The 23,455-nt window shown below is 37.8% G+C and overlaps 2 protein-coding genes across 2 annotated transcripts in view; one reads left to right on the top strand and one right to left on the bottom strand.

The window, feature by feature from the left end:
* LOC149285932 (low-density lipoprotein receptor-related protein 2-like) overlaps nucleotides 1-8,124 on the top strand; it is a 100,962-nt gene extending 92,838 nt beyond the window's left edge. Inside the window, exons 67-80 of the mRNA XM_089494658.1 lie at nucleotides 803-946; nucleotides 1,557-1,722; nucleotides 2,002-2,130; nucleotides 2,617-2,837; nucleotides 3,019-3,201; nucleotides 3,642-3,761; nucleotides 4,458-4,548; nucleotides 5,734-5,801; nucleotides 5,919-6,039; nucleotides 6,416-6,545; nucleotides 6,641-6,754; nucleotides 7,335-7,433; nucleotides 7,533-7,604; nucleotides 7,957-8,124. Of these exons, the coding sequence (XP_089350784.1) occupies nucleotides 803-946; nucleotides 1,557-1,722; nucleotides 2,002-2,130; nucleotides 2,617-2,837; nucleotides 3,019-3,201; nucleotides 3,642-3,761; nucleotides 4,458-4,548; nucleotides 5,734-5,801; nucleotides 5,919-6,039; nucleotides 6,416-6,545; nucleotides 6,641-6,754; nucleotides 7,335-7,433; nucleotides 7,533-7,604; nucleotides 7,957-8,124 (1,826 nt within the window). The remainder of the gene's footprint in view (nucleotides 1-802; nucleotides 947-1,556; nucleotides 1,723-2,001; nucleotides 2,131-2,616; nucleotides 2,838-3,018; nucleotides 3,202-3,641; nucleotides 3,762-4,457; nucleotides 4,549-5,733; nucleotides 5,802-5,918; nucleotides 6,040-6,415; nucleotides 6,546-6,640; nucleotides 6,755-7,334; nucleotides 7,434-7,532; nucleotides 7,605-7,956) is intronic.
* Nucleotides 8,125-10,734: 2,610 nt separating this feature from the next.
* Nucleotides 10,735-18,614, bottom strand: LOC149285931 (retinol dehydrogenase 5-like). The gene is made up of 7 exons (XM_089494657.1): nucleotides 18,530-18,614; nucleotides 17,755-17,852; nucleotides 13,550-13,585; nucleotides 13,013-13,343; nucleotides 12,186-12,444; nucleotides 11,537-11,700; nucleotides 10,735-10,985 (listed from the first exon to the last, which is right to left on the bottom strand). Exons 1-7 carry the CDS (start codon nucleotides 18,612-18,614, stop codon nucleotides 10,735-10,737), a joined length of 1,224 nt encoding a protein of 407 aa, XP_089350783.1.
* Between the last annotated feature and the right edge of the window lie 4,841 nt (nucleotides 18,615-23,455).

Below are 23,455 nucleotides of genomic sequence, written 5' to 3'. Positions count from 1 at the left end.
ACAAAACATAACTTCCACTAACTAGTATGTCTAGTAAGTAAACCTTAGCATATGTATCATTTTACTAATCTTCCTGAAGTGTCACATGACAAGTGTTTCCAACAAAAATTATGAATGAGTCAAAAGTTTACATGATGAATACATTATTTTTTGAAAGGTTTGGGTTTTAACATCATGCAGCCTTTGGCCTCTACGTGTCCTGAGCCGTCCGTATTGCTGAAAGGCGATATAGGAATACTCTTTTACTAATGTATCTGTATTTGTCATGATTAATCTGTATTGATTTAATTATAATGATTAAATCTCCCATAATATGGTTACAGAATGTGCGACTGGGTGTCTTATAATTATTATTTATTGATTTTTTAGCGCCATCATAAGTTGTGTTTATAAGTCTTTTTGTTCTGAGTTTATAACTCCCACAGTACAGTCAGTATCACAGAACTGCTTACCTCGGCATAAAGAAAGGGAAGCCATATCATTCAGAGGAATTTGCTTTGGTGCTTTCTGCAACCAAGAGGTGCAATTATTTTACGTGCGCCATCACTAATGCTTACTGCTACCTTGGGTCAAAGTGGATATAAACTCCTGTAGAATTACTCGCTTACAGTTGAATACATTTCCTTGTTCTTATCCTTTGATATATTGATCTTCACTACCTTATTCAAACAAAGCAGCCAGAATGAAAGACATCCCTTTACTCAAAGGACGTTAATTTATCATTTAGAATAAAGTGCCTTAAAAGAAATGTAAATGTTGTGACATATATATTTATTAATTGTATAAATTCTTTATTTTATAGGCAACCCACCCTTATTGCTGCTGCCAGACAATGTTCGGATCAGAAGATATGATCTGTCATCTGAAATATACTCAGACTATATTGAAAATCAACAGCACATACAGGCCTTAGACTATGACTGGGACCCTGAAGGGACAAGTCTTAGTAAGTACAGTAAATTACAATGGTCTTCTCATGCCACGTGATGCAGTATATCTGCCATTTTATCTTAAAGATAGTCTATGTTAATAAAACTATTATTGGAGGTATCAACAGTGAAACCTGCTGTCTGGAGATATCAGTATATGGGCTGCTTTTTCACTCATTATATACAAACGTTAATCCAGCTCTAATTTAAAAATACATTTTAAAATAATTGTAAAGGGATATTTTCGAATGTATTGGCAATATAGAGTGTTGACATTATATAAAGATAATGCAGAAAGAAAAGCACATGTTTTTTTACTACTAAAATCTGTTTTTATTATTTGACACATTCTCTGGGAAGTTCTTTGTTTTAGTATTTGAAATTCTTCAATTATAACCATTTTATATCAGTTGTAGAGACTTGTGGATTCTTTAAATGCAAGCTCGGCTATCATTGAGTCAAACATAGCAGATAGCAGAACCATTGAATTTCTCCCATGTATGCACTATATCAAGAGAAAACACTCACGTGGTACTAGTTGTGCCATGTACCGAACTATGAACGTGAAATGGGTTGTAAAGTAGCAGAATCTAATGTAGAAGTAAACTCATGATTTTCTTGTTAAAGGTGTTCTCTACTACAGTATTCGAGGTCAAGGATCTCAGTTTGGCTCCATAAGGCGGGCTTATATACCAACGTTTGAAGACTATGGGAATAATTTGGTAAAGGACACGGATCTTAATCTGCGTTACATTGTTAACCCGGATGGTATAGCTGTGGACTGGGTTGGAAGGTATTGTATAATTAAAAAAATATGAGTTTGTTTTGTTACACATACTTTATTCCAACGTTATATCTATCTTGAATCACAATTAGTGATGCAAAAAAAAATCACAGCTTTAAAACTACCTTCTCCCATTGTCCTGTGTTTCAGTCTAGAATTATATTAAACTGTCTATGTTCTATACACCCATGTACCAAAGTGTCTTGTCATCTAACCCACCTTATATCCAGAGAGTATGAGCAGAAATACTTTTTAGGCATACTCATATGATGCTATTTCTCTGATTAGACATATCTATTGGACCGATGCCGGTACAAATCGAATAGAAGTAGCAAAGTTGGATGGACGATATAGGAAGTGGCTTATCTACAATCAGATCGATCAACCGGCAGCCATTGCTGTCAATCCGGATCTTGGGTAAGAATACAAGATAAGGGCCGTCTCTTATCTTCACTTTCTCTTAATATTAAAATATCATGTTCCATGTTATGTTTAAAATAAAACAATAATGCCAATAATATAACATAAGGTTATCTTATTTTATAATTAATGAAATATTTCCCATGAATATTATACTTGATAAAGATTTTGTATAATTTTAAAATATGATCAATTATAAATCCAGATCACAAATAAATACTTTCATCTGAATGAGACGTGAAGTTTTTTCTGATACCGGGGACTTGCTGCTTTTAGGTAAAATAGTTAATTTACACCTATTATACATTTCAGCTAAGGCCATATCACCGTTACTGAAACAGCTGCTTGAGCTGAAAATCAATTCAGATTATTGAAACTGAAATATTTGTCAACTTTTATTTGCTGGAGTGTAATACCTGAGAAAGCCAAGCGTATAAACACTACCGTAATCATGTTATGGGCTATGTGCTATATGTTTTTCAGCTATATGTATTGGACTGACTGGGGAAGACAACCTAAAATTGAGCGTGCTTGGATGGATGGGAAACAAAGACAAGTTCTGGTTTCAGATGACCTTGGGTGGCCAACAGGCCTTACTATTGACTACATAAACAATAACAGAATATATTGGTGTGATTCTAAAGAAAATATTATTGAGTCAATGAAGCCTGATGGGACAGACAGACAAGTTATTGTTTCTGGAGGTTAGTATTTTGTGTATCTTGCACACTGCATCCATTGCACACCAAAAGTTAGCACTATGTAAAAAAGAAGAAAAAAGAAATGTGCTTTGCCCAATTTATATGTGCCATTTTTTCTCTTGTGTTTCGTGCTGATTTGGTCATTATATAGTTAGTCTTTTATTTTCCTTTTTTCTTTCTTTAGTTGATCTGGGAAACCCTTATGGCGTGGATGTGTTTGAAGGTCATTTGTACTGGACTACTAAAGAAAAGGGAGAAGTTTGGAAGATAGATAAATTTGGCAAGGAATCGAAAGTTAAAGTCTTGACGGTTAACCCTTGGCTCACCCAGGTCCGCATATACCACGAACATCGGTACAATCGCTCAGGTAATTTGTGACCTTTATAGTTAATGTTAAAACTAGTAACAGTAACCAATATAAATTATCAGTGACCAATATTGTAAATTTAAGTTACATCTAAAAGTAAATGGGGAGGACTGTCAATCTTCCACTTAAGGGAAACTAACTCAGCCATGTGGCCCAGTGTTGTTTCAGCCCACAATATATTTGAGGGATAATCCACTTCATCCAGTCTGACATGTATTGACCAACAGAGACTATAGAAAACTAGAAAAACACAAAAGATCTCATTAGGGTATAAAAGTCAGCTACAGTCACTTATTATTCTAGAGACCACAATGGCTGCATGTGGAGCTGCAGAAAGAAAACACAAAATAGAAAAAAACATATCTTTTTATGATTCCAGCCCTTATTGTAAACTGTTCCGGTAATTTACTTGTCTTCATGTTTTTTCTTTTGCATTTGAGTTGTTAATCACTGCAAGGATGTGTGTTCCCATCTGTGCTTGCTGAGACCCGGAGGTTATACATGTGCCTGTCCTCAGGGTACCAGTTTTATGGGAAGCAGCACCACTGAGTGTGATGCAGGTACGACCGGTTCTTTATTTAAAAATGAGATACAGAAATTATGCTTACTTGACATTTTCTGTAAATTTACACTTTTGTGCACAGCTATAAGAAAACACAGACAGAACAAACGCTTATTACAATGACTGCTAACTAGATGTCTGTATTCGGATTGCTGCTTTTTTATTTTAACAAAAACAAAATCATAGGAATGAAGTTTAGTTTTGTGTTTTTTCTGCTCTCTCACACTCTCATTCACACTCTCTCATGCTTTCTCTCACACTTTCTGAGAGAATGAGAGAGCATGAGAAACTAAACATTTGTCTGAATTGTTTTTTGGTCCATTTGGACAAGTCTACTGCATACCAGTAGAAACATAGAATTTGACGGCAGATAAGAACCATTCAGTCCATTTAGTCTGCCATTTTTCCCCGACGCAGAGACTCAGAACTTAATCGGTCCTTGGTCGTGTCTTAGAATCAGGATAGTCCAATGCCTATCCCAGACATGTATCCCAGGAAGCTGTTCCATTTATCTACCATCCTCTCATTAAAGAAAACCATCCTTACATTACAAAAGTAATACTAGAGGTGGGAGCAGCTGTGGGCCACCATAGTTTAGCTAGTTAATTTGAATTAATTCAACTCACAGAGCAACAAGGGATGCAATGGTAGTTTCTTCATAAATAATACAATAACAACAATCATACTTTTTTAGCCGTTGAATCCCCCCAAACAATGCCAGCGGGATGCAGATGCATGAATGGAGGAACCTGCTATTTTGATGAAAATGATCTGCCTAAATGCAAGTAAGTTGGCTTTGCTTATTGGTCTGCTTTTACAAATAACTTCACGGCAGTCAGGGCCGATCCCAGGATTTGTAGAGACAGGGGCAGGAATTAGAAGTGGAAAACATAATAATGAAAGCACATGAAGACTAGTCATTCCAGAGAGCCCAGAAATGAGCCATATTCCTGGCTATTCATTGTATTATCACATATGGATATTACACCCAAGCTAAAAGTCAGTGGGTGTGGGTATATAAGAACAGATTACAAGCACTAAAACAATAATCATGGCCACAACACATAAGCTCACTGGCACTTCAAGGCACCGCCTAAGAGGTGAGTCCTATCCAAAATACAGTGTTACTAAACTAAGGCAAATGGTTGGCTTCCAAACCAAGTGTCTGTGATAAAAATGAGGGTGCATTTGGTAACAATGATACATTTGTTGGCTAACTGAATAATACTTGATTGCAAGTTACCAGATTTCATTGCAACTCAGTTATCTAATAAAGGTATCATCTTTATCAAATTGCTCCTTCCTTTCTCAGCTAAAACAGTCCAATTCTATACATCTAAGAAACATACCTTGCATTGTATGCATAACTCAAACCAAAAACAAGGTTTTTTTTCAAAAAAGAAATACATTTAATGAGCTTTTCTTTTTATTTGCATGGAGCATTTGGACAGTTATGTTTGGAGCACATATGAATACTTTTTATATTTGTAAAGTAAGAAATATATCCATCATGCATTTTAAGTGATCCTGCCGGTTCTGCCATTTGTAAACGTATCTTTCCTGCTGTTGATTAAGGATTAAGACAAATGGGATTTTACGGTCAGTTTTAGCTTAATTAAACCTAGCATTTTGCTGCATCTATAGGGTAGATATGAGAATGGCTTGTTAAAGCAACCCTTTTGAATAAGAAGTGGTACACAGAATAGTACTTTGATAAGTTAACACTAAAACAGTGGATAGATGGTGGACTTCGGTTTTCGACGTAGAGTTCATTGATGTTTTTGGAGCACATTATTCCATTAACACTTAATGCACTGTTGAGATAAAATGTTTATCATCTACATCATACACACACCAGCATTTATGTCCTTTTAACATAGTATTTTAGCTCAAGAGATTTGGAACACATTAAGTGACATGTTTTGCTAAAGAAGATATATGGTAAGTAACTGTCTATTTTATATTAATAGGTGCGCATCAAGCTATTCTGGGAGCTCCTGTGAAGTATATTCCAGATACCACATGCCTCCAGGAACAAGTATGTTTTTGAACTATTGGTTCAACTCTACCTATACTAATACTATACTTACTTTAAAGTGTTAAAACAGTTCTGCAGACACATTGCCCTGATGACTGTCAATGATTTATTTTATAGCGGCCGTCGCCATTCTTCTCACTGTGATTTTGACCATCATAATATGCTCTCTGGTAATTGGCGGACTCTCGAACTACAGACGTACAGGGAAGCTTTTACCGACACTTCCGAAATTTCCAAGGTATGTGCAGCGTCTCCCCCCTGAATAAATGAAACTTCATAAAGTATAGTTTGAATGAATACAGTAAGAATATAGGATTTTTAGTTACTACAGTAATACTCTGTTTATTTCAAAGATCTTTTTACATTTTATGTCTTTACTGTATATACCCTATATATTTTACAAAGATAAAATCATTATTATCTAAAGAACATGTTAGAACTATTAACCTTACTGTTAGAGCTTCCCAACCAAATATTGTTTATTTAATTGGTTTTAATATTATGAGGTTAAATATACAGCTGAAAAAAGCTGTATTTATTTTAAAATAAAGATTGACAATAATAATGCTGGAAGTGTGCGATTTGACATTTTATGGTTTTGATTATTGATACAGCTTAAGCGGCTTAGTGAAGTCGAATGAAAATGGCAACGGAGTGACATTCAGGTCTGGCACAGATGTCAGTATGGATATTGGCGTCGCCGGATTTGGTGCAGAATCCTCTATAGACAGAGCCATGCAAATGGTATGGATTCTGTCCATTGAAGCATATAAAACTGAAATGCTAAAGAACCGTAAATAAAAAAAAGATTGTAACAAAGTCTGATTTTTTTCCCCTAGAATGAAACATTTACAATGGACTCTGGAAAAGAACCAATCACCTATGAAAATCCAATGTATACAAGTGCTGAAGAAAGTGGAGTCAGCGTCGTGAATATCAGTCAACCACCAGATGTACGATTTTGTGACAGCAATCGATTTGACATGATCTTCTCACCTTACTCTGTCATCCCTCCTTTATTTTACAGCTCAGTTCACTAAATAGCCCCATGCAATTGTGTTTATAAAGTCCTAGAAAAAACCCCCAATATATGTGTCCCATGGGAACAGCTATCTTAACTTCCAAATGTCATAAATAGCCTGCCTATTCCTCCACCTTCAGTAATCCCTCTCCTTTAAATTGCCATTTGTTGTTCATTCACTCAGTATTCAAAAGGAGAAGGGGGTGACATCAGGATAGGATATCATTTGAAATGTTCTTTATTGTTGAAACAATCATACTAAAACAATTGCATCGATTGAATAAATTGCTATAAGGTTGTGGAAGAAAATTCCACTTTAACTTAAAATATATTTTATTTTAATGACCCCCAAATTTCTTAAAATGCAATTTAATACAACAAGTAATACTGCGGTGGGCTCATTATGTTGAAACATTTTCATTTTTTTTCCTGTATCAATTATCTTATATTTTTTAACTTTGGGGTATTTTTTGAGAATTGTTCACATTTTTACATTTGTGTCAATCTTTTAGGTCACTGAGTCAAGTAACGGACACAAGCCCGATAATTTCATAAACCCCGTGTATGCAGTTGATACAACACAAACTACAATGAACACAGAAGCCGTCCAGGTTCATATTTTATTTTTAATTAAAACACAAAATCGTTGCTCACTGTAGTGGGGCTTCTTTATTCATTTTTTTCTGAGTATAATCTTATTTGCCTTTTAGGAGACAAAGTGGGGCTTCTTCAAGAGGAAAATTAAACAAAGCACAAACTTTGAAAATCCAATATATGCAGAGGTAAGTCAACTGTTTCACAAACCCTTAGTAAGTTCAGTTAATACAAGCTTTTGTACATTGAAAAGAATTCATATAAGACGTTATAGAACCTAGAAGATACTGTTATGTATTTTTTTGTTCTTTAAATGCAATGTTTTGGCTTACATTGTTCTCTTTATTCTTTCCACGTCTCATTCTTACCGCCTCCCTCCATCACTCATTCGGAGTCATCTTTCCTTTTTCTTTTTTTCTTTTTCAAAGTATTGTCCAGATCCACTGGGGGAGGGGAATTAATAATAATAATAATAATTTTTATTATTAATAATAATATTTAGCTATGTACATATAAAACCATTTTTCTAACTCATTTCAGATGGAGAAAGATCACTCTCAGGAGCTTGATGAGGATCCTTCCCCTTTCACATCGCCACCACCAACAAAACCCCCCCACAAAAAGGAGCAGCCTCCAACCGCCTATTCCCCGACTGAAGACACCTTCATAGACACTGCCAATCTCGTCAAAGAAGATTCAGATGTATAACTAATTCTTTTACTAGGGAATACTCTGTGAAATACTGTCTTGCACATATTTTTATATTAGCAGAGAAAATAATGTTAACAGTGAATTCTTTATATAAAATATATTATTTTTAGCTAGTAGGAATATTTTTGAAGCTTTGCCTTGTTTTTTTGTTGGAAAAAAATGCCAATTCTTATTTTTATGAACAATTATCACATTGTACTATATGTATATCTTTGCACTGAAACTGTCTGAAAATAATATTATAAATATTGTGTATATTTGTAAATTTTTTAAAAAGTGATAATGATGAAATGTGGAAACTTTGGAATAGCAAAATTAGTATTAAAACATTAGTTTTATTATAATAGGGACACTAATGCAAAAAATATTTTTAAACATCTATAGTTTTTTGTTTTTAATTGTACAGATGTGCATAGAAATGCCTATTCTGAAAGCTATATATATATATATATATATATATATATATATATGTATGTGAAATATGTTAATTTTTTATTTTAATTGTCTTTTTAGTCAAATTTTATAGTACCCTGATTTGAAGATTAGGTTACTTACTATGCAAAATTTGGAACAATCGTTGCCTATGGAAAAATATAATTAAAAGTCTATTAATTAAAAAAATCATTGTTTTTCGATTTATCAGTATAAAAGTCAAAAAACTAGGTTTCGTGTAGAATATAATTACGTTATTTTCAGTTATGTTTGCAATAATAATAATATGTGTTGAAGATTCTGCTTATATATTGAAGACCATTCCATTAATAGATCCACATTGATGCCAGGGGTGTTAATTCTCATGTGAAAACACGATGAATATAATGACATGAAACTGAAACTAGATCTATATTAGGCAGAAACCACACAGGAGAGAAACTTTGTGACCTCGCATCATGCTGTTAGAGTAGCACTGAAGTTAATACAATATGACAGCTGTAGCTTCGACCCACGGGCCAGGCTCAGCTCAGTTACTCAATGAAAAAAACTCCAACACACAATATGGGTTTGAAAAGGCCACAGCCGTTTTATTTAACAGTCATTGTCCCGTAAAACCTGAAATAATAAACATAGATGCGTTAACAGAGACAATGACTTCACCAAAACCAACCTAGCTTGCCAAGTTATCCAGGTACCATACCACACAACAATTTAGGGAAGGGGCATACCCAGATGCCACAACCCAGACCTGAGGTTCCGAGCACCACTCCCTGCAAGGAACCTCCCACCGGTTATGACCACCAATGATCATACCACCCCATTAACCCCTTGGATACCTGGCAAGCTACCGCCTGCGACTAATGCAGCAACACCACTCCACAAACTCAACCACATAACGGGAGGGAGGGTGTGACAAACAACACCAGGTAAGATTAAACTAAAATAGCTCCTTACCCCTGTGATCACCAACCTTCAATATCCTCCGACCAAAACTCCCCCCCTAAATTCCACAATTCCCGCCTTAGCCTAGCCCTGCTCAGCACCCACTCTAGTCCATTCTGGCCCCCTTGGGCTTCATGACTATTACTATTTGTTTTATAGAGCACCATCATATTCCATAGCACCATACAATGGGTGGAACAAGTAAGGAGGGCACTGCTCAAACAAGCTCACAATCTAAAGATGACCAACAAAAATATTTTTCTACCCTTCGGTAGCATGTTAAATTTCAAAATCTATACAAGCATTTAAAACTTTAATATTTAACAGTCATTTTTCTTTAAGGTAGAAAACATTATGGAAGTTCATTAGTCCCCAGGGGAGGGATGGGTGGGAACATTTTCTTTACAAATTAATTACCCCTGCCCCACATGCCCCTTTATATACCCCCCAGTGAGGCTCAATTACCCCCTCCCATATCCGGCCTTGCACGTGCTATTGGGGTATTAACCCTTTCCCTGCCACAATTTTGCCTTTCATAATTTAACCCTTTTTTCCCAACATTCTAGGGGGTACCTATTCATGGGGCCCTCTATCCCATTCTTTCCCTCCGGGGCTGTTCTTTATTATGTGTTCAAATGTTTAATAAAGCTGTGTCCAACACCCTTACCCACATGCCGCTGTTGTTCTTGGGGCTGTGGTGAATTGTTGGCAGAGTTAGTTGATTCCAACTATAGGCCTAAGCAGTCGTGAGATCACATCTGCCTCCATCAAAGCGAGTAGAAAAGAGTATGTCCTGCTAATTCCCTTCTAGTTCTCGTGACCTTTCATAGAATATTCGATTGGAATCCTACTGGCAGCCCATGGAAAATCAGTTGTTTCATACTGCTGAGCATTATTTTTGGGGTTTTTAAAGCTATTCTCATTACTATATGAAGGCATCACACCAGTGGTAGCTCTCACTTCCCAACAGAAAAATAAGCAGTCATTTTGAATTGTCAGCGAAATGCCAGCATAATAAATATATTGTAGATATGTGTTGGAATTCGGATTGGGGATAATCTGGATTCTGACAGCTCATCATTGTATAATGTTGACTGGGTATTACACCCCCCCACAAAAAAACACAACTGAATATAGCAAAAACATTTATTACATCATACAAGTTCATAAAAGTCAAACGCCCCGATCAACCAAAGGACACGTAATTTACACATAATGGGAAAAAAATAGTTATACATCAACTTGATTTTTAGACAATACTCTTTTGCTGCCAAGTGGACGTGGTAATATGAGTTTCAGCATTTTATCCGCAACAACGGCTGGAGCGTAAGACAATGGGAGCCAAAATAACTTTGCATCCCACCCAGCTCCATATCTCGTCCTCGGATACCTTGCTATCAAAGCATGTTCCATGCAGTTTGTCACTTTAGAGATGTCAGCATCACAAAATGTGTTCATTGAAAGCCGCTGGATCTTCAGATCTATAAGTAAAATAATAATATTTGAGTTGATTGTTATGGATTAATGTTAATAAAGCTAACAGCCATGAGATAACTTCTGGAATGTCCCTCATAAAAATGTAGGTGGACCTGTGCAACTAGTCCCATTGCAGTCATGGGAAGCTGTACTGACGTTAACCTGAGATACACGTAGTAAATACACAATTTGATATTACTGCAGCTTTGGTTACCCAGAATGATCTCATCTCAGACAGATATGTCTTTAGTGGTCGGCCTCATTAACATATAAAGGTTTTTATATATAGCTATATATCCACATAACCTACGAGTGGGTAGTAGATAATGCACAGATTTCCATATTATGTCACCAGTGCAATCCAAGGGGCAAGATGAACTATATTATTGGATATATACATCTATATATTTTTATACTGTGCTTTCTGAGTAAATTACTTATTACATATGATAAAAGCATCATTTAAAACATACTGTAACTGATCAATGGGATTGCCTTACTGTGAAAAATAAATGTATATATAAAAGGACTATACATTTCAGGCCTAAATACTTACACTTATCAAAATATTTATCTCCATATGAACATTTAACTTCTGGTGCAAGCCGGTTCCAGAGCCTATTTAAATCCTTCTCAATCACATCTAGACTGGTGACTCCAGTCTTGAAGAAACCAGGCTCGATTATACTAACTTTCACTCCGAAATACTGCATATCTCTCCTGAAAAGGGAAAAAATACAGATTTTGTGAATACGCGATATCCTACAGTGGTGGAAGTATAATAAAAAAGAAAATGATTCAATTAAATTCGGTAGAACGTAAAGTTAACATACCTACTTATGGCTTAGAATAGAGGAAAAAGACAGCCATACTTATTTTATTGCACATTTGACGCCATTATGTTTATAATTTGTATACAGTCGATTTTGTACCGTGCAAAGTTTATAGATACATTAATTTTCAGAGAATTAAAAATGAAACTGAGGGGATTTGCGGGAATGCGCAGTACCAGGTCAACTCGTAAGCATTAAAGTAAAAAAAGTTACCTGTTATTAAAACATGTATTATTTGCACTTTTAAATGCACCTACTACAGAAATACTAATGCAATTGGATGTGTGAAGTGTTATGGTTACATTCTTATATTTAATCCATCCACACTAATGTTGGATATTTCCACAAAAAAAACTTCTTTACATCCCTCACCTTAAGCTGTCAGAGAAAGACTCAACTCCACACTTTGATAGGCAGTATCCACCACCCCCAAACGCAAGCCTTCCCATGACACTGGCCACATTGACAACTCTTCCCTGGGCTTTTTTTAGAAGCGGCAAAAATTTCAAGGTGACTTCAATAAGTCCAATTAGGTTGACGTCGAGAACTCGATGAAAATCCTCCATATCCAGCCAGTCAGTTGGTCCAATAGGAGTGGCTCTTCCAGCATTGTTGACCAATCCAAATAACCCTATTTAAATTGAACATCAATATATATGATATAAATTATATTATAAATGTCATTATGCCCCCCATCACAAACTGAACTATTGTGTATGAGTTACTCTTATGTTTTTAAGTAGCAAAGACTAAGTCAGGTAACTAGGCTCTTAATATTTCCTAATCCAGCAATGTCTTTATCCTATGCTACTGTTATTACTGAATCCTATTACACACAGCATAACCTTTAACTTTTAGGCAAATATTTGATACTTAGATCACTAACCCCACCTTAACTAGTAGTTTTCTAGCACATCACTCTTATTCCTAGTTTCCTAATTAGTTTCCCAATTCCATTTGGCTGGTTTATAATCTATGCCATATTTAGATTCCATAAAAACGACAAGAGTCCATAATTAGATTCCCATTGTTCAGTGCTGCGGAATATGATGCCACTATATGAAATAATAAAAAAAAAAAATAGATGGGACCAATAGGGCTGGTGTGGGTTCTGGACAGAGAATAGGTGTATCCAGGCAGGCAGTGAGCAAAGCAACATCATCTCACAGAAAAGACATGACCCCAAGTATAATAGTTACCTTTTTTCCCAGTTTCTGATGCAACGTATTCCACGGCATTTGCAATACTCCTCGGGTTTGTAACATTCAATATGACCGTTCTCAGCGATGGTGACGTGCACGCTTTTAGATCCTGGCTCCCCTTTTCTGTTAAACAGGCAGCAATTACACCAAAGCCTCTTTTATGAAGCCTTTGTGCCAATAAATTCCCAAACCCAGAGTCACATCCAGTGATGAAAACATACTTTTCACGAACATCTTTGATTTTGAGATTGTCTCTGATGGTCCAGCAAACGATTAAAAAGACAACCGAGGTCAAAGTCCCCATTAATATCGGGTTAACCATGCAGAACTAGAAATAATAAATAAGGAAGAAAATTGTTTATTGTTCCAAGCGTATGTGACATGAGGTCCAATAACTATTTTACCCCCCACCATTAATTAAAGCCTTATATCCCAAAACCATTATAACATTGCAACAATTGTACACAGGGAAGAGGGCCAAAAGTATAAAATAGTTTGGAAAAATCCATTATATGTTACACTACATATTCTTACCTCTTTAAATCTTTCAAACCAGTCATCTTGGGCTTCCTGAAAAATAACAATATAATAAGGTCATTAAAGGAATCATGTTCTCTCACAATAAGAGTTTGACAAATGCTATAGATTACAAAATGTCAAAATCCCTTTTATTTTTAAAAACTAATCCTCTTCCGCTTTGAAGAGACAAATTACTGTAAAAAAGTGGAGCTATGAAGACATCAAACTAGTAAAAAATATCTACCATGGACTCTAATAGCCATCTAAAGTGTGTTTTCTATATTATTTGTCATATAGCTCATTATTTAATTTTTTTTTTTAAATCAACACACCATACGTATACGTAAGGAATCTAACAAATAGTCCTTTAGAATTTATTTTCTGATGAGCACATCAATTTACATACAGCGGTACTTTTCTGCTACTTACATTCTGCAGAGCCATTTTAGCATGCAAGTTGTGGCAAAGTGGTCACGTAGCTACCTACTTAGGAAGGATAGTACGGAATCCCAGGTTAAAGCATTGTGGGTTCTTTCACAAAATCTATAAAAAAAATAGTTCATAAATCCAAATGCATTGTGCGTAAATATATGTCAAAAGTTGACATTTAGTTCCATGGGGCTATTATCATTCCCATGATAATTCGTCTACTTGCTTTGACTGTTTGCTTTGGTACTTCGTGTATCCCTGTCATGCTTATTTTTGGAACATAGTTACTTAAGCCTTCTTAGTCTAAATCACTTACATCTCAGCTCTGACGACAGGGCCATGTGTTAATTTTATATATGGTTATGCAAAGCCCTCTTACCATCATCACGTAACGAGCTTTCTACCTTCAAAGATCAACCGGCCAGCTTTTCAAGATGTATTTTAGTAGAATAATAAATACGCTGTCTTAATCTGTGTGGGTCATGACCTGGGATTACCCGCGTTTCTCCATTTACTTCTCATATCTGTTTCTCTATAATCACAATTTAAAGGGAATACATTTAGAATCATTTTGGTATTTCTACCTTTAAGTACCCAGTCAGGAATAAAAGGCATTGTCGCACTAGTAAAGTTTAAGTGTTTTTGTAAACCAGGAAGTTCCTAAATCCACATATTGCCTCCATTTTTCAAATGTACTATCCTTCATTTTTTCCATATCCAGAATGGTTTAAGCAGTATAGAGATCTGTCCCTTGGTCCAGGGCCAAACTGGAGATAATGAGGTGGCCCTGGTACTTTAATGATAATGGTGCGGAGGGATAAGACATTTTTATGCTCACATAGCAGGAATAGGCAAAGTGTCCATAGAAGGACACCAGTGTCCGTGACGAGGTATATGAAGGTCCATAAAACATCATTAACCCCTTAATGACAAAGCCTGTACATGTACGGGCTCAAAATGCATTGTTTTCAATGGGTTTAGGGACCGCCCTTTGTCCTTAAGGGGTTAAATTGTCCATCACAGACCCCAGTAAATGCCCACCATGAGCAATGTTGTATATACAGCCACACACTGAGTATGGGTGCTGTCAGCCAGCTGCCCACTGGGCATTTGCATGGTCTGCCAGAAGACCAAACTGGGCCCAACTTGGATTTTAGGGGTGATGAGGTAATGTTAGCCATGCCAAGGGTCAGGGAACTGGACACAGCTACGCATCACCCCCTCCCGACACACAGAGATCAAAAGGTGCCATGGAGACTTGTAAATCAGTAATGATATCTGGCAAAGTCAGAGAGTTCCCTGGTATCAATGTCGACAGTATAAGCTGAAGGGATGCCATATTGGCTATTTTTAAAACATATTGAAAAGAATGAGTCCTGGTACCGTAGCTGAGAACTCTCGGTGTTTCACCCTGAGTCTCCGGGTTTTTGCTCCAAACTCAAGGTCTGAGGGTGAAGGGACATAATCTTGGAGTCACACAATATAAGGCCGACTATTCTCCCCTACTGTGAGCATATGTCAGACTTATGCATTAGCTTCTAGTATATTTGGTTGATATCCCTGCTTGGGTGCAGGTGACTCATTTCAGTGTATCTTTAAATAATGACAAGTCAAGGTATCCATGAGGACAGGTATCAGAGCCATTAGGTTAACACATTTGGCGAGTCACTACATAGAATCTTCACAATGAATTATTGAAGGGTTAATATTTCCAAAATCTCAGGGTCAGCTGATTTAGAAAGTCCTCAGGTATACCCAGTGCCAACTTCTGATCAACCACAAAAAGTAAGGAGGCCTTCCTCAGAATATGTAGCATTAACTTGTTTCCTGTCACACAACAATTTCCTTCTGCATTTAACCATATTAACATTAATCACTGCAACTTATTTATGCATCTTCTATAGCAAAAGGGACAGCGCCACATGCCTCACAGAAATCTAGATCTGCTATATATACTGCCACTCCCTGGTCTAAAATGTATCTAGAGCAGGGGGTAGCAGTAAAGTAATAACCATTATGCACTTTGTATCATTTTGACCCCAAAATAATGTTTTTTGTGTGTTAATACATTCCAATTCATTTTTAGCACTTTTTTTCTTTTAGTAGTTGATGTGATTTTAGATCTGAACCAAGATCTGGATAAAGCAACTTGTATACCCTTTAAATCTATATGACTGGGTCCTGCTTTAAAAAACTACATAAGGGAATATTCAGAAGCCTTAAAACGCCACTAGATGGCAATAAATCTGTTTTATCGGTTTTGGCGTTTGTAACGCATAATATATGAAGGCTTAATATATCTCACCTCAGCATTAAAGTGATAAATGTGGCAATAGATAAAGATGTCTGACTTTTGTTTATTGAGAATAAAGACAAACAGATGAGGATTCTGCATGCCAGCCACCATCGGCACATACTGTAGATCCCTGTTTCTATCTATCAGGTCCATAACCTTGAGGTTTTTACAAGCTTTGGGTGCTGAAATTTGGAATATTACATATATAATTACAGTATATTAAAACATATTTACATTGAAGGCTTTAGGAACAAAAGAAGAATAAATCTAAAAGTGTAAAGGTGTCTACTTTCTTCTACCTTTCCTCCTCCCTGTCCAGAGTTCAGTAACAAATATCAATAGCCAAGCCAAGGTACAAAGCAGCCAGTACCTACAAGAACCCAGGCCCAATTACTACTGTTCTTGGGTCTATTGACTAAGAAGTCGAGTGGTCACTTGAGTTAAGAGTTCACTTAAATGACCTGACTCAACTACAGTTGCATGGCCTCACATATTAATGCTTGCAAGACAACTTGTATATACAATCAGAGGTGCATCTTAACTGGGCACTGTCCTAGGCCAGACCCACAGGCCCGTATGACTTTCCTTCATGGCTGCCTTATACCATACCAAGCGCTAGGATATGGCGTCTCATCCAGGCAAACGGCATGTGCGATATGGAGTAAGGTCACCATGGAGGCTGTGCCAGCTAGGCACAATCATTTCTGGGAACTCTCTGGATTTCGCCTGTTGACTCCTAGTGAAGCGGTAATTCTCTGGGGCTCTGTGTCACCGCACCCATACAAATGTAAAAGGTTTAGGGCTGATGTCAAGACATCATTGGGCCCCACCCACATCATCAGCCTACCAGAAAAGGGAGGGCTACGGAGAGCCAAAGTTTCCAGGGAGAACTCTCCTCTCCCCAACCTTCCCAAGAAGAAGAGGAGCGCTGTAAAGCCCATTAGGGAGATCTGTACCCAGTTATGCTGCAAAGGTACTGAAAACATGAAGCACTCATGAACAGAGAACACGTTGGTATTAATAATGTTATTTTTAATGTAGGCCTACTTTGTTGAGTTGCAATAGCCCCTGCTGTTTTCAGGTGAATTTCTCACTTACCTGAATACTTTATTTTACATTTCAGCAGATTTCATACACCCATATAATGATGTGTATTGATTAAAAAAACAACAATTTTAATCTTTTAGAAACTCGCTGCAGGAGTCCAGTTATGGTCAACATTATTGGCACCCTTGAATATTTTGTACATCATGTACAATATCCTCAGAAAAACTGGAAATGTACCTACATTGTAACATCAGAATATTTTAATTGGATGTCCAAGAAATTGAACAAAAAAAGTTGGCTTGTAATGATTTCACAGAAAAGGAGTTTGGGTGGCTGCTCCATTGGTAAACACACACACATACATACCTCTCAGGCTATTGCTATTATTTAGTGTCTCAAATTACAATGAACAGTTAGAAAGGAAGATTTGTTTAAACCTAGAACTTACCGTATTGATTAAACGAGCACAATCAGTAACTCCAATCTGAGCATGTTTCTCAGAGCTCCCTATTTTTTTCTGGATAAAACGATAATACAAAAGGTCGGCTAAAAAGGGTGAAGAATTACTTTAGAGAGATCCTTACTAAAGACTTTGATCTTTAGCTTTTTCTAAGATAACATTCAAAGAAGAGTGATTTTGCAAAGTCCATTTACTGCTTCTCATACGTTAAAAGCAGATGATATTTCATAATGTTCTGCTTCGTGATGCAGAGGGTAGAAAAACCCACATTTAATAGCGTCATTAGAATCAGTTACTCATAAACTATTCTCAGCTGCTGATCAGAATTTTCACTATATTGGCGCAAAATCGCAGTAAATAGAATCCCATTGGCTTAAGCGCATGTATTAAATCACAGACATTTGTGAATCATTTTCAATAGAATATATCTGAACGGCCTGGCTTGTTCATAGAAAATATCCACTGTAATGGCATATATGAGCATACATCTTATTCTAAAATGTAGTCACAGCACATACCCACCTAATTCAGTGTGGAGCTAAGTCTATATCAAGCTCAGTGAGAACTCAACTATAATACATATATTTTAGTATTAAACATATTTTCGTATTAAACATTTTATTAAACCCATATTTGCCATAATCCTTTCTTCCTGGACTGCTACTTTTTAATCAAAACCACAGATGAATAACTATGTTAGCGCCAAACGTATAGCTTTCCCTCAGTCCTGCCCTAAAAACTACACACTACTTTTTATGCTCACATAGCATACGGCTGTGCAGATCCAGCTGCTGGAGTGGCAGATCGGGTGAGTGTGTGGCTCTGTCAGCCAGTAGCCCACTGGCCATTTACCCGGTGAGCCAGATGGCCAGTCTGGACATGGCCAAATAAGCCTGGTAGTGCCTGGTAGTGCATTAAAAATTGCATTATAGGAATGTAAGGGGATGGAGTTATACTCATAACCAGTTAAGCTAAGCAAGTCCAAATCTAAAAATGTATGGCCTCATGGGTCATTATCCCCTCACTACACTTGCTTACTTTACTGCACAATACATGGTGGATCTTGGTGGTCTATTAAAGGAGCAGTAAGGTCTGAGCTATCAATAGCAATTCAGATTTCCCTAACTGACTGGGGTCCATGTCGAGAATGAGTAGGAAACAACCAGTGGCTGATAGTTTAGAAATAAAACCTTATCTATGTCTCACTGAAATGCACTCTCACGGTTGACATCATACCTACTTTGACTTCTGACTGAGTAGCAATTTGATTCTAATCAGTGTGAAAGCTGTATTCTGCTTGTACATATTAAATGCATCTTTACTGGGGAAGTAGATATGCGCCTCCAATATTGCTAGGTGTGTGTTACTTTTATGAATCCTTGCATGCATTTGGATAAATTTAAAGGGACATCTCAGCTATCACATGCATTGAATTGTATGATAGCTAGCTCCCTTTAGGTTATGTCTTCTGGGCTCTTTAGAAAAGACTGGTGCTCTATGCTTTGCTATGTGCCATTTGCAATATTGTTCTTATTTATTTATTATTTATTGTTTTTTGTGGTAATATAAAAATCCATATATACACAGTGGGAACTAAATTGTTCAACTAGGTTAAAGAGACAGTCATGGCTGTATTTAAAGAAGGTCACCGATCCTAACTACATACAAGAGGCCGCTTTAATAGTACAGGCCTGAAAGACAGATATTTATTGATCCATCTATACTGTGTGGATCACATCCATTGTTTGAGGGTCCTGAAGAACAATGTTGAGAAACTCCAGCATAGATTTTTGGCCGAAGAATGTTCATTAGCATTAGCTCCGCACTAATGATTAATTCAGAAGATTCTGATGTACAAGGTGTAAATCATTATCACTCTTAATTATTTATAACTGTATTTGTTAAGGTTAGATAAAAAGTTCAATGACATGGAAGTCACTGAACCTACTGTTCTTGTTTTAACCTCTGTTCTGTTGAGTTTCAAGACTTTTGTACTGGATAGTTAATGACAAAAAAACTCTTAACAATGTTTTCTCTTAAATGTTCTATTTTTGTGTTACTGTAACACAATTTTAAGCCAACCCAAGACCTCAAAAAAACTTGCTAAGTCATTAAAATCTGTATATTTTGTCTGGCAGTTTCTTTTTTGGTTGATCTATTAAGCACTTTTATTACGAGTCCCTAGTTCTGATACTGCTTCCAGCCATGAACCTGTATACTTCCTAATATATATAATATGGCTATATGGATACAAAATGGTTTACTTCTGCTGGGATAACTAGGAGCGCTGGTCAACAGAGTGCATTTAAGCAGACAAAGAATGCATATTAAAGTACTTTGGAAGTACTTTAATATGAATTCTTTAAACCTAGAGAAAAAAATAAGGAATTATCTTCAAGAGAAGATGCAGCTCCAGAGTATCATTTATGCCTACATACATTTGTATCCTACACAAGATTACATTAAAATGTGGTAGGAAGATGATAGAAAAGTGATTGTTTTTCAGAATGTTAAAAATAAATTCTTGAAGAATATTTTGAGAAGATGTTTCTAACACCCCCTATGCATTGTTTTAAATCTATGTAATATGTTAAAGCTGGTTTACTAATCAGGACATAAGAGGATTAAATGTACTGTTCCACATAGTGTGCTGAATTAAAAACGAAATGCAGCATGGGAAACAGCATTGCTAGCACTGTTGAATGCCCAAACACTTCCCAGGTGTCATGCCTACCTGTCCGGCTGGGGTCCCTCGGCGTTCCTCGCGCCCGTCCTCCTCGTGTGTTGCCGTGCGTGCGGCGCGCACACGAGGGGGCGTGTGTGTCGAGCAGGCACGCCTCCCTGCCACTGACAGTCCTGATCGGGCTGCCGCAACATGTCAGCGGCGATCGGAGAGACGATTCGCCGCTACATGCTTGCGGCACCCGACCAGTACCTCTTCTGCCTGTGTGGCGCCGCTGCGTCGCTCGCGGCGGCAGCACAGGCAGAGAGGACATTGTGGTTAGCCGCCGCGGGCATGTCGGCGGCGATCAAGTGTTCGATCGCCGCTGCATGTTCACGGTGGCTGTCTCCTTTCCTCTCCTGCCTGTGTGGTGCTTCCGCGTCATTCGCGGAGGTACCACAGGCAGGAGGGTTTGTTTTGTTTTGTTGCCATCGCGACGACGCTTCTCTTGCGCCGGTCGCGATGATGTCATCGTACCTGCTCTCCCGCCATTGGTCCTATTTAAACTTCCTGGTCCTGTGTTTCCTTGCCCGTTCAACGAGTCCATATCATTGTTCTCGGGGTGTTTGTTTCGCTTGTGCCTTTTTGATTGCTATTTATGTGTACCAGACCTTGGCTATTGTTCTTAGACTACGATCCTGTGCTGCCCGTTCCGACCTTGGCTATTGTTTTTTGACTACGCTCCTGTGCTGCCTGCCTCGATCCCGGCTTGTTTATCGGATTTACTCGCCATTCCTGCATTGTGGGTCCATCACCTGTGGTGCCTGATCCAATATAACACCAGGCAGGGCCGGCCCTACAATGGAGCCGAGTGGGGCAATTGCCCCAGGCGGCACTTTGCCGCCCCAAGCGCTTTATTTTTTTTATTTTTTAAGCGGAGGAGAGAGAGGGGCGCCGAGTGGTTTTCGCTTACCCGCTCGGCGCCCCTCTCTCTCCTCTGTGAGCACTCTAGCTCGGTCTCGGTGCCGGCTTGTAATGCTGAGCGCCGGAAGTGACGTCAATTTAGTAACATAGTAACATAGTTCATAAGGTTGAAAAAAGACCAAAGTCCATCAAGTTCAACCTATATACATATTGTGTCCCTACTGTGTTGATCCAGAGGAAGGCAAAAAACCCTTATGAAGCAGATGCCAATTGCCCCATACCAGGGGGAAAATTCCTTCCCGACTCCAAATATGGCAATCAGAATAAATCCCTGGATCAACGTTCTGTCCCTATTAATCTAATATCCATAACTTGTAATATTATTGCTTTCAAGAAACACGTCCAGGCTCCTTTTGAACTCTTTTATTGAGTTTACCATCACCACTTCCTCTGGCAGAGAGTTCCATAATCTCACCGCTCTTACTGTAAAGAACCCCCGTCTGTGCTGGTGTAGAAACCTTCTTTCCTCCAGCCGTAGAGGATGTCCCCTTGTTATAGATACAGTCCTGGGTATAAATAGGTCCTGGGAGTGATCTCTGTACTGTCCCCTTATATATTTATACATAGTTATTAAGTCCCCCCTAAGCCGTCTTTTTTCCAAACTAAATAACCCCAATTCTGATAATCTTTCTGGGTACTGTAGTCCTCCCATTCCCCTTATTACTCTGGTTGCCCGTCTTTGAACCCTCTCCAGCTCCACTATATCTTTCTTGTACACTGGTGCCCAGTACTGTACACAGTATTCCATGTGTGGTCTGACTAGTGACTTGTACAGGGGTAGAATTATTTCCTTGTCGTGGGCATCTATGCCCCTTTTGATGCACCCCATGATTTTATTTGCCTTAGCAGCAGCTGCCTGACACTGGTCGCTACAGGTAAATTTACTGTTAACTAAAACTCCTAAGTCCTTTTCCATGTCAGTCGTCCCCAGTGTTTTCCCATTTAATACATATTCCCAGCCTGGATTTTTCTTCCCCATGTGCATAACCTTACATTTATCTGTGTTGAACCTCATCTGCCACATCCCAACCCAAGCCTCCAACCTATGCAGATCCATTTGTAATCGTGCGCTGTCCTCTATTGTGTTAACCACGTTACAGAGCTTAGTATCGTCTGCAAAGATTGATACTTTACTATGCAACCCCTCTACAAGGTCATTAATAAATATATTAAAAAGAATAGGACCCAAAACTGACCCCTGTGGTACCCCACTAGCAACAGTCACCCACTCAGAGTATGTACCATTAATAACCACCCTCTGTTTCCTATCACTGAGCCAGTTACTTACCCACATACACACATTCTCCCCCAGCCCAAGCATTCTCATTTTATGTACGAGCCTTTTATGTGGCACCGTATCAAATGCTTTGGAAAAATCAAGATATACGACATCCAGCGATTCACCCCGATCCAGTCTTGAGCTCACCTCCTCATAAAAGCTGATCAGGTTAGTTTGACAGGACCGATCCCTTGTAAACCCATGCTGATATGGAGTCATACACTTATTTTCATTGAGATACTCCAAAATAGCATCTCTTAGGAAACCCTCAAACAGTTTACACACAACAGAAGTTAAACTAACAGGCCTATAATTCCCCGGGTCACTTTTTGTCCCCTTTTTGAATATTGGCACAACATTTGCTATGCGCCAGTCCTGGGGAACAGACCCTGTCACTATAGAGTCCTTGAATATTAGAAATAGGGGTCTGTCTATTACATTACTTAACTCCCTTAGAACGCGGGGGTGAATGCCATCTGGACCTGGTGATTTGTCTATTTTGATTTTTTTTAGGCGGCACTGCACTTCTTCCTGCGTTAGACAGGCGACATGTACTGGGGCATTTATCTCATCCTGCTGTATATTACCTGGCATTTCATTTTCCTCTGTGAATACAGCAGAGAAGAATATATTTAATAGATTAGCTTTTTCCTGATCCCCGTCTATAACTTCTCCCTCATTACTTTTTAAGGGGCCAACGCTTTCATTGTTAACCTTTTTACTATTTATATAGTTAAAGAACATTTTGGGGTTTGTTTTACTCT

Source organism: Sceloporus occidentalis, unplaced genomic scaffold, assembly GCF_023333645.1.
Source record: "Sceloporus occidentalis isolate IW3139 unplaced genomic scaffold, rSceOcc1.0.p SCAF_74, whole genome shotgun sequence".
Taxonomy (NCBI): domain Eukaryota; kingdom Metazoa; phylum Chordata; class Lepidosauria; order Squamata; family Phrynosomatidae; genus Sceloporus; species Sceloporus occidentalis.
This window is presented reverse-complemented; position numbering and strand designations above follow the sequence as displayed.

Bases quoted from the DNA above. Each gene is read 5' to 3' on its own strand.
- LOC149285931 (XM_089494657.1), bottom strand. From the start codon at position 18,614: ATGGCCAGTGGGCTACTGGCTGACAGAGCCACACACTCACCCGATCTG. The intron at 13,586-17,754 runs GTAAGTTCTAGG...GTTATTTTTCAG, and splicing joins GTGCTCGTTTAATCAATACG to GAAGCCCAAGATGACTGGTT. The intron at 11,701-12,185 runs GTGAGGGATGTA...TTCCCTTTTCAG, and splicing joins TCTTTCTCTGACAGCTTAAG to GAGAGATATGCAGTATTTCG.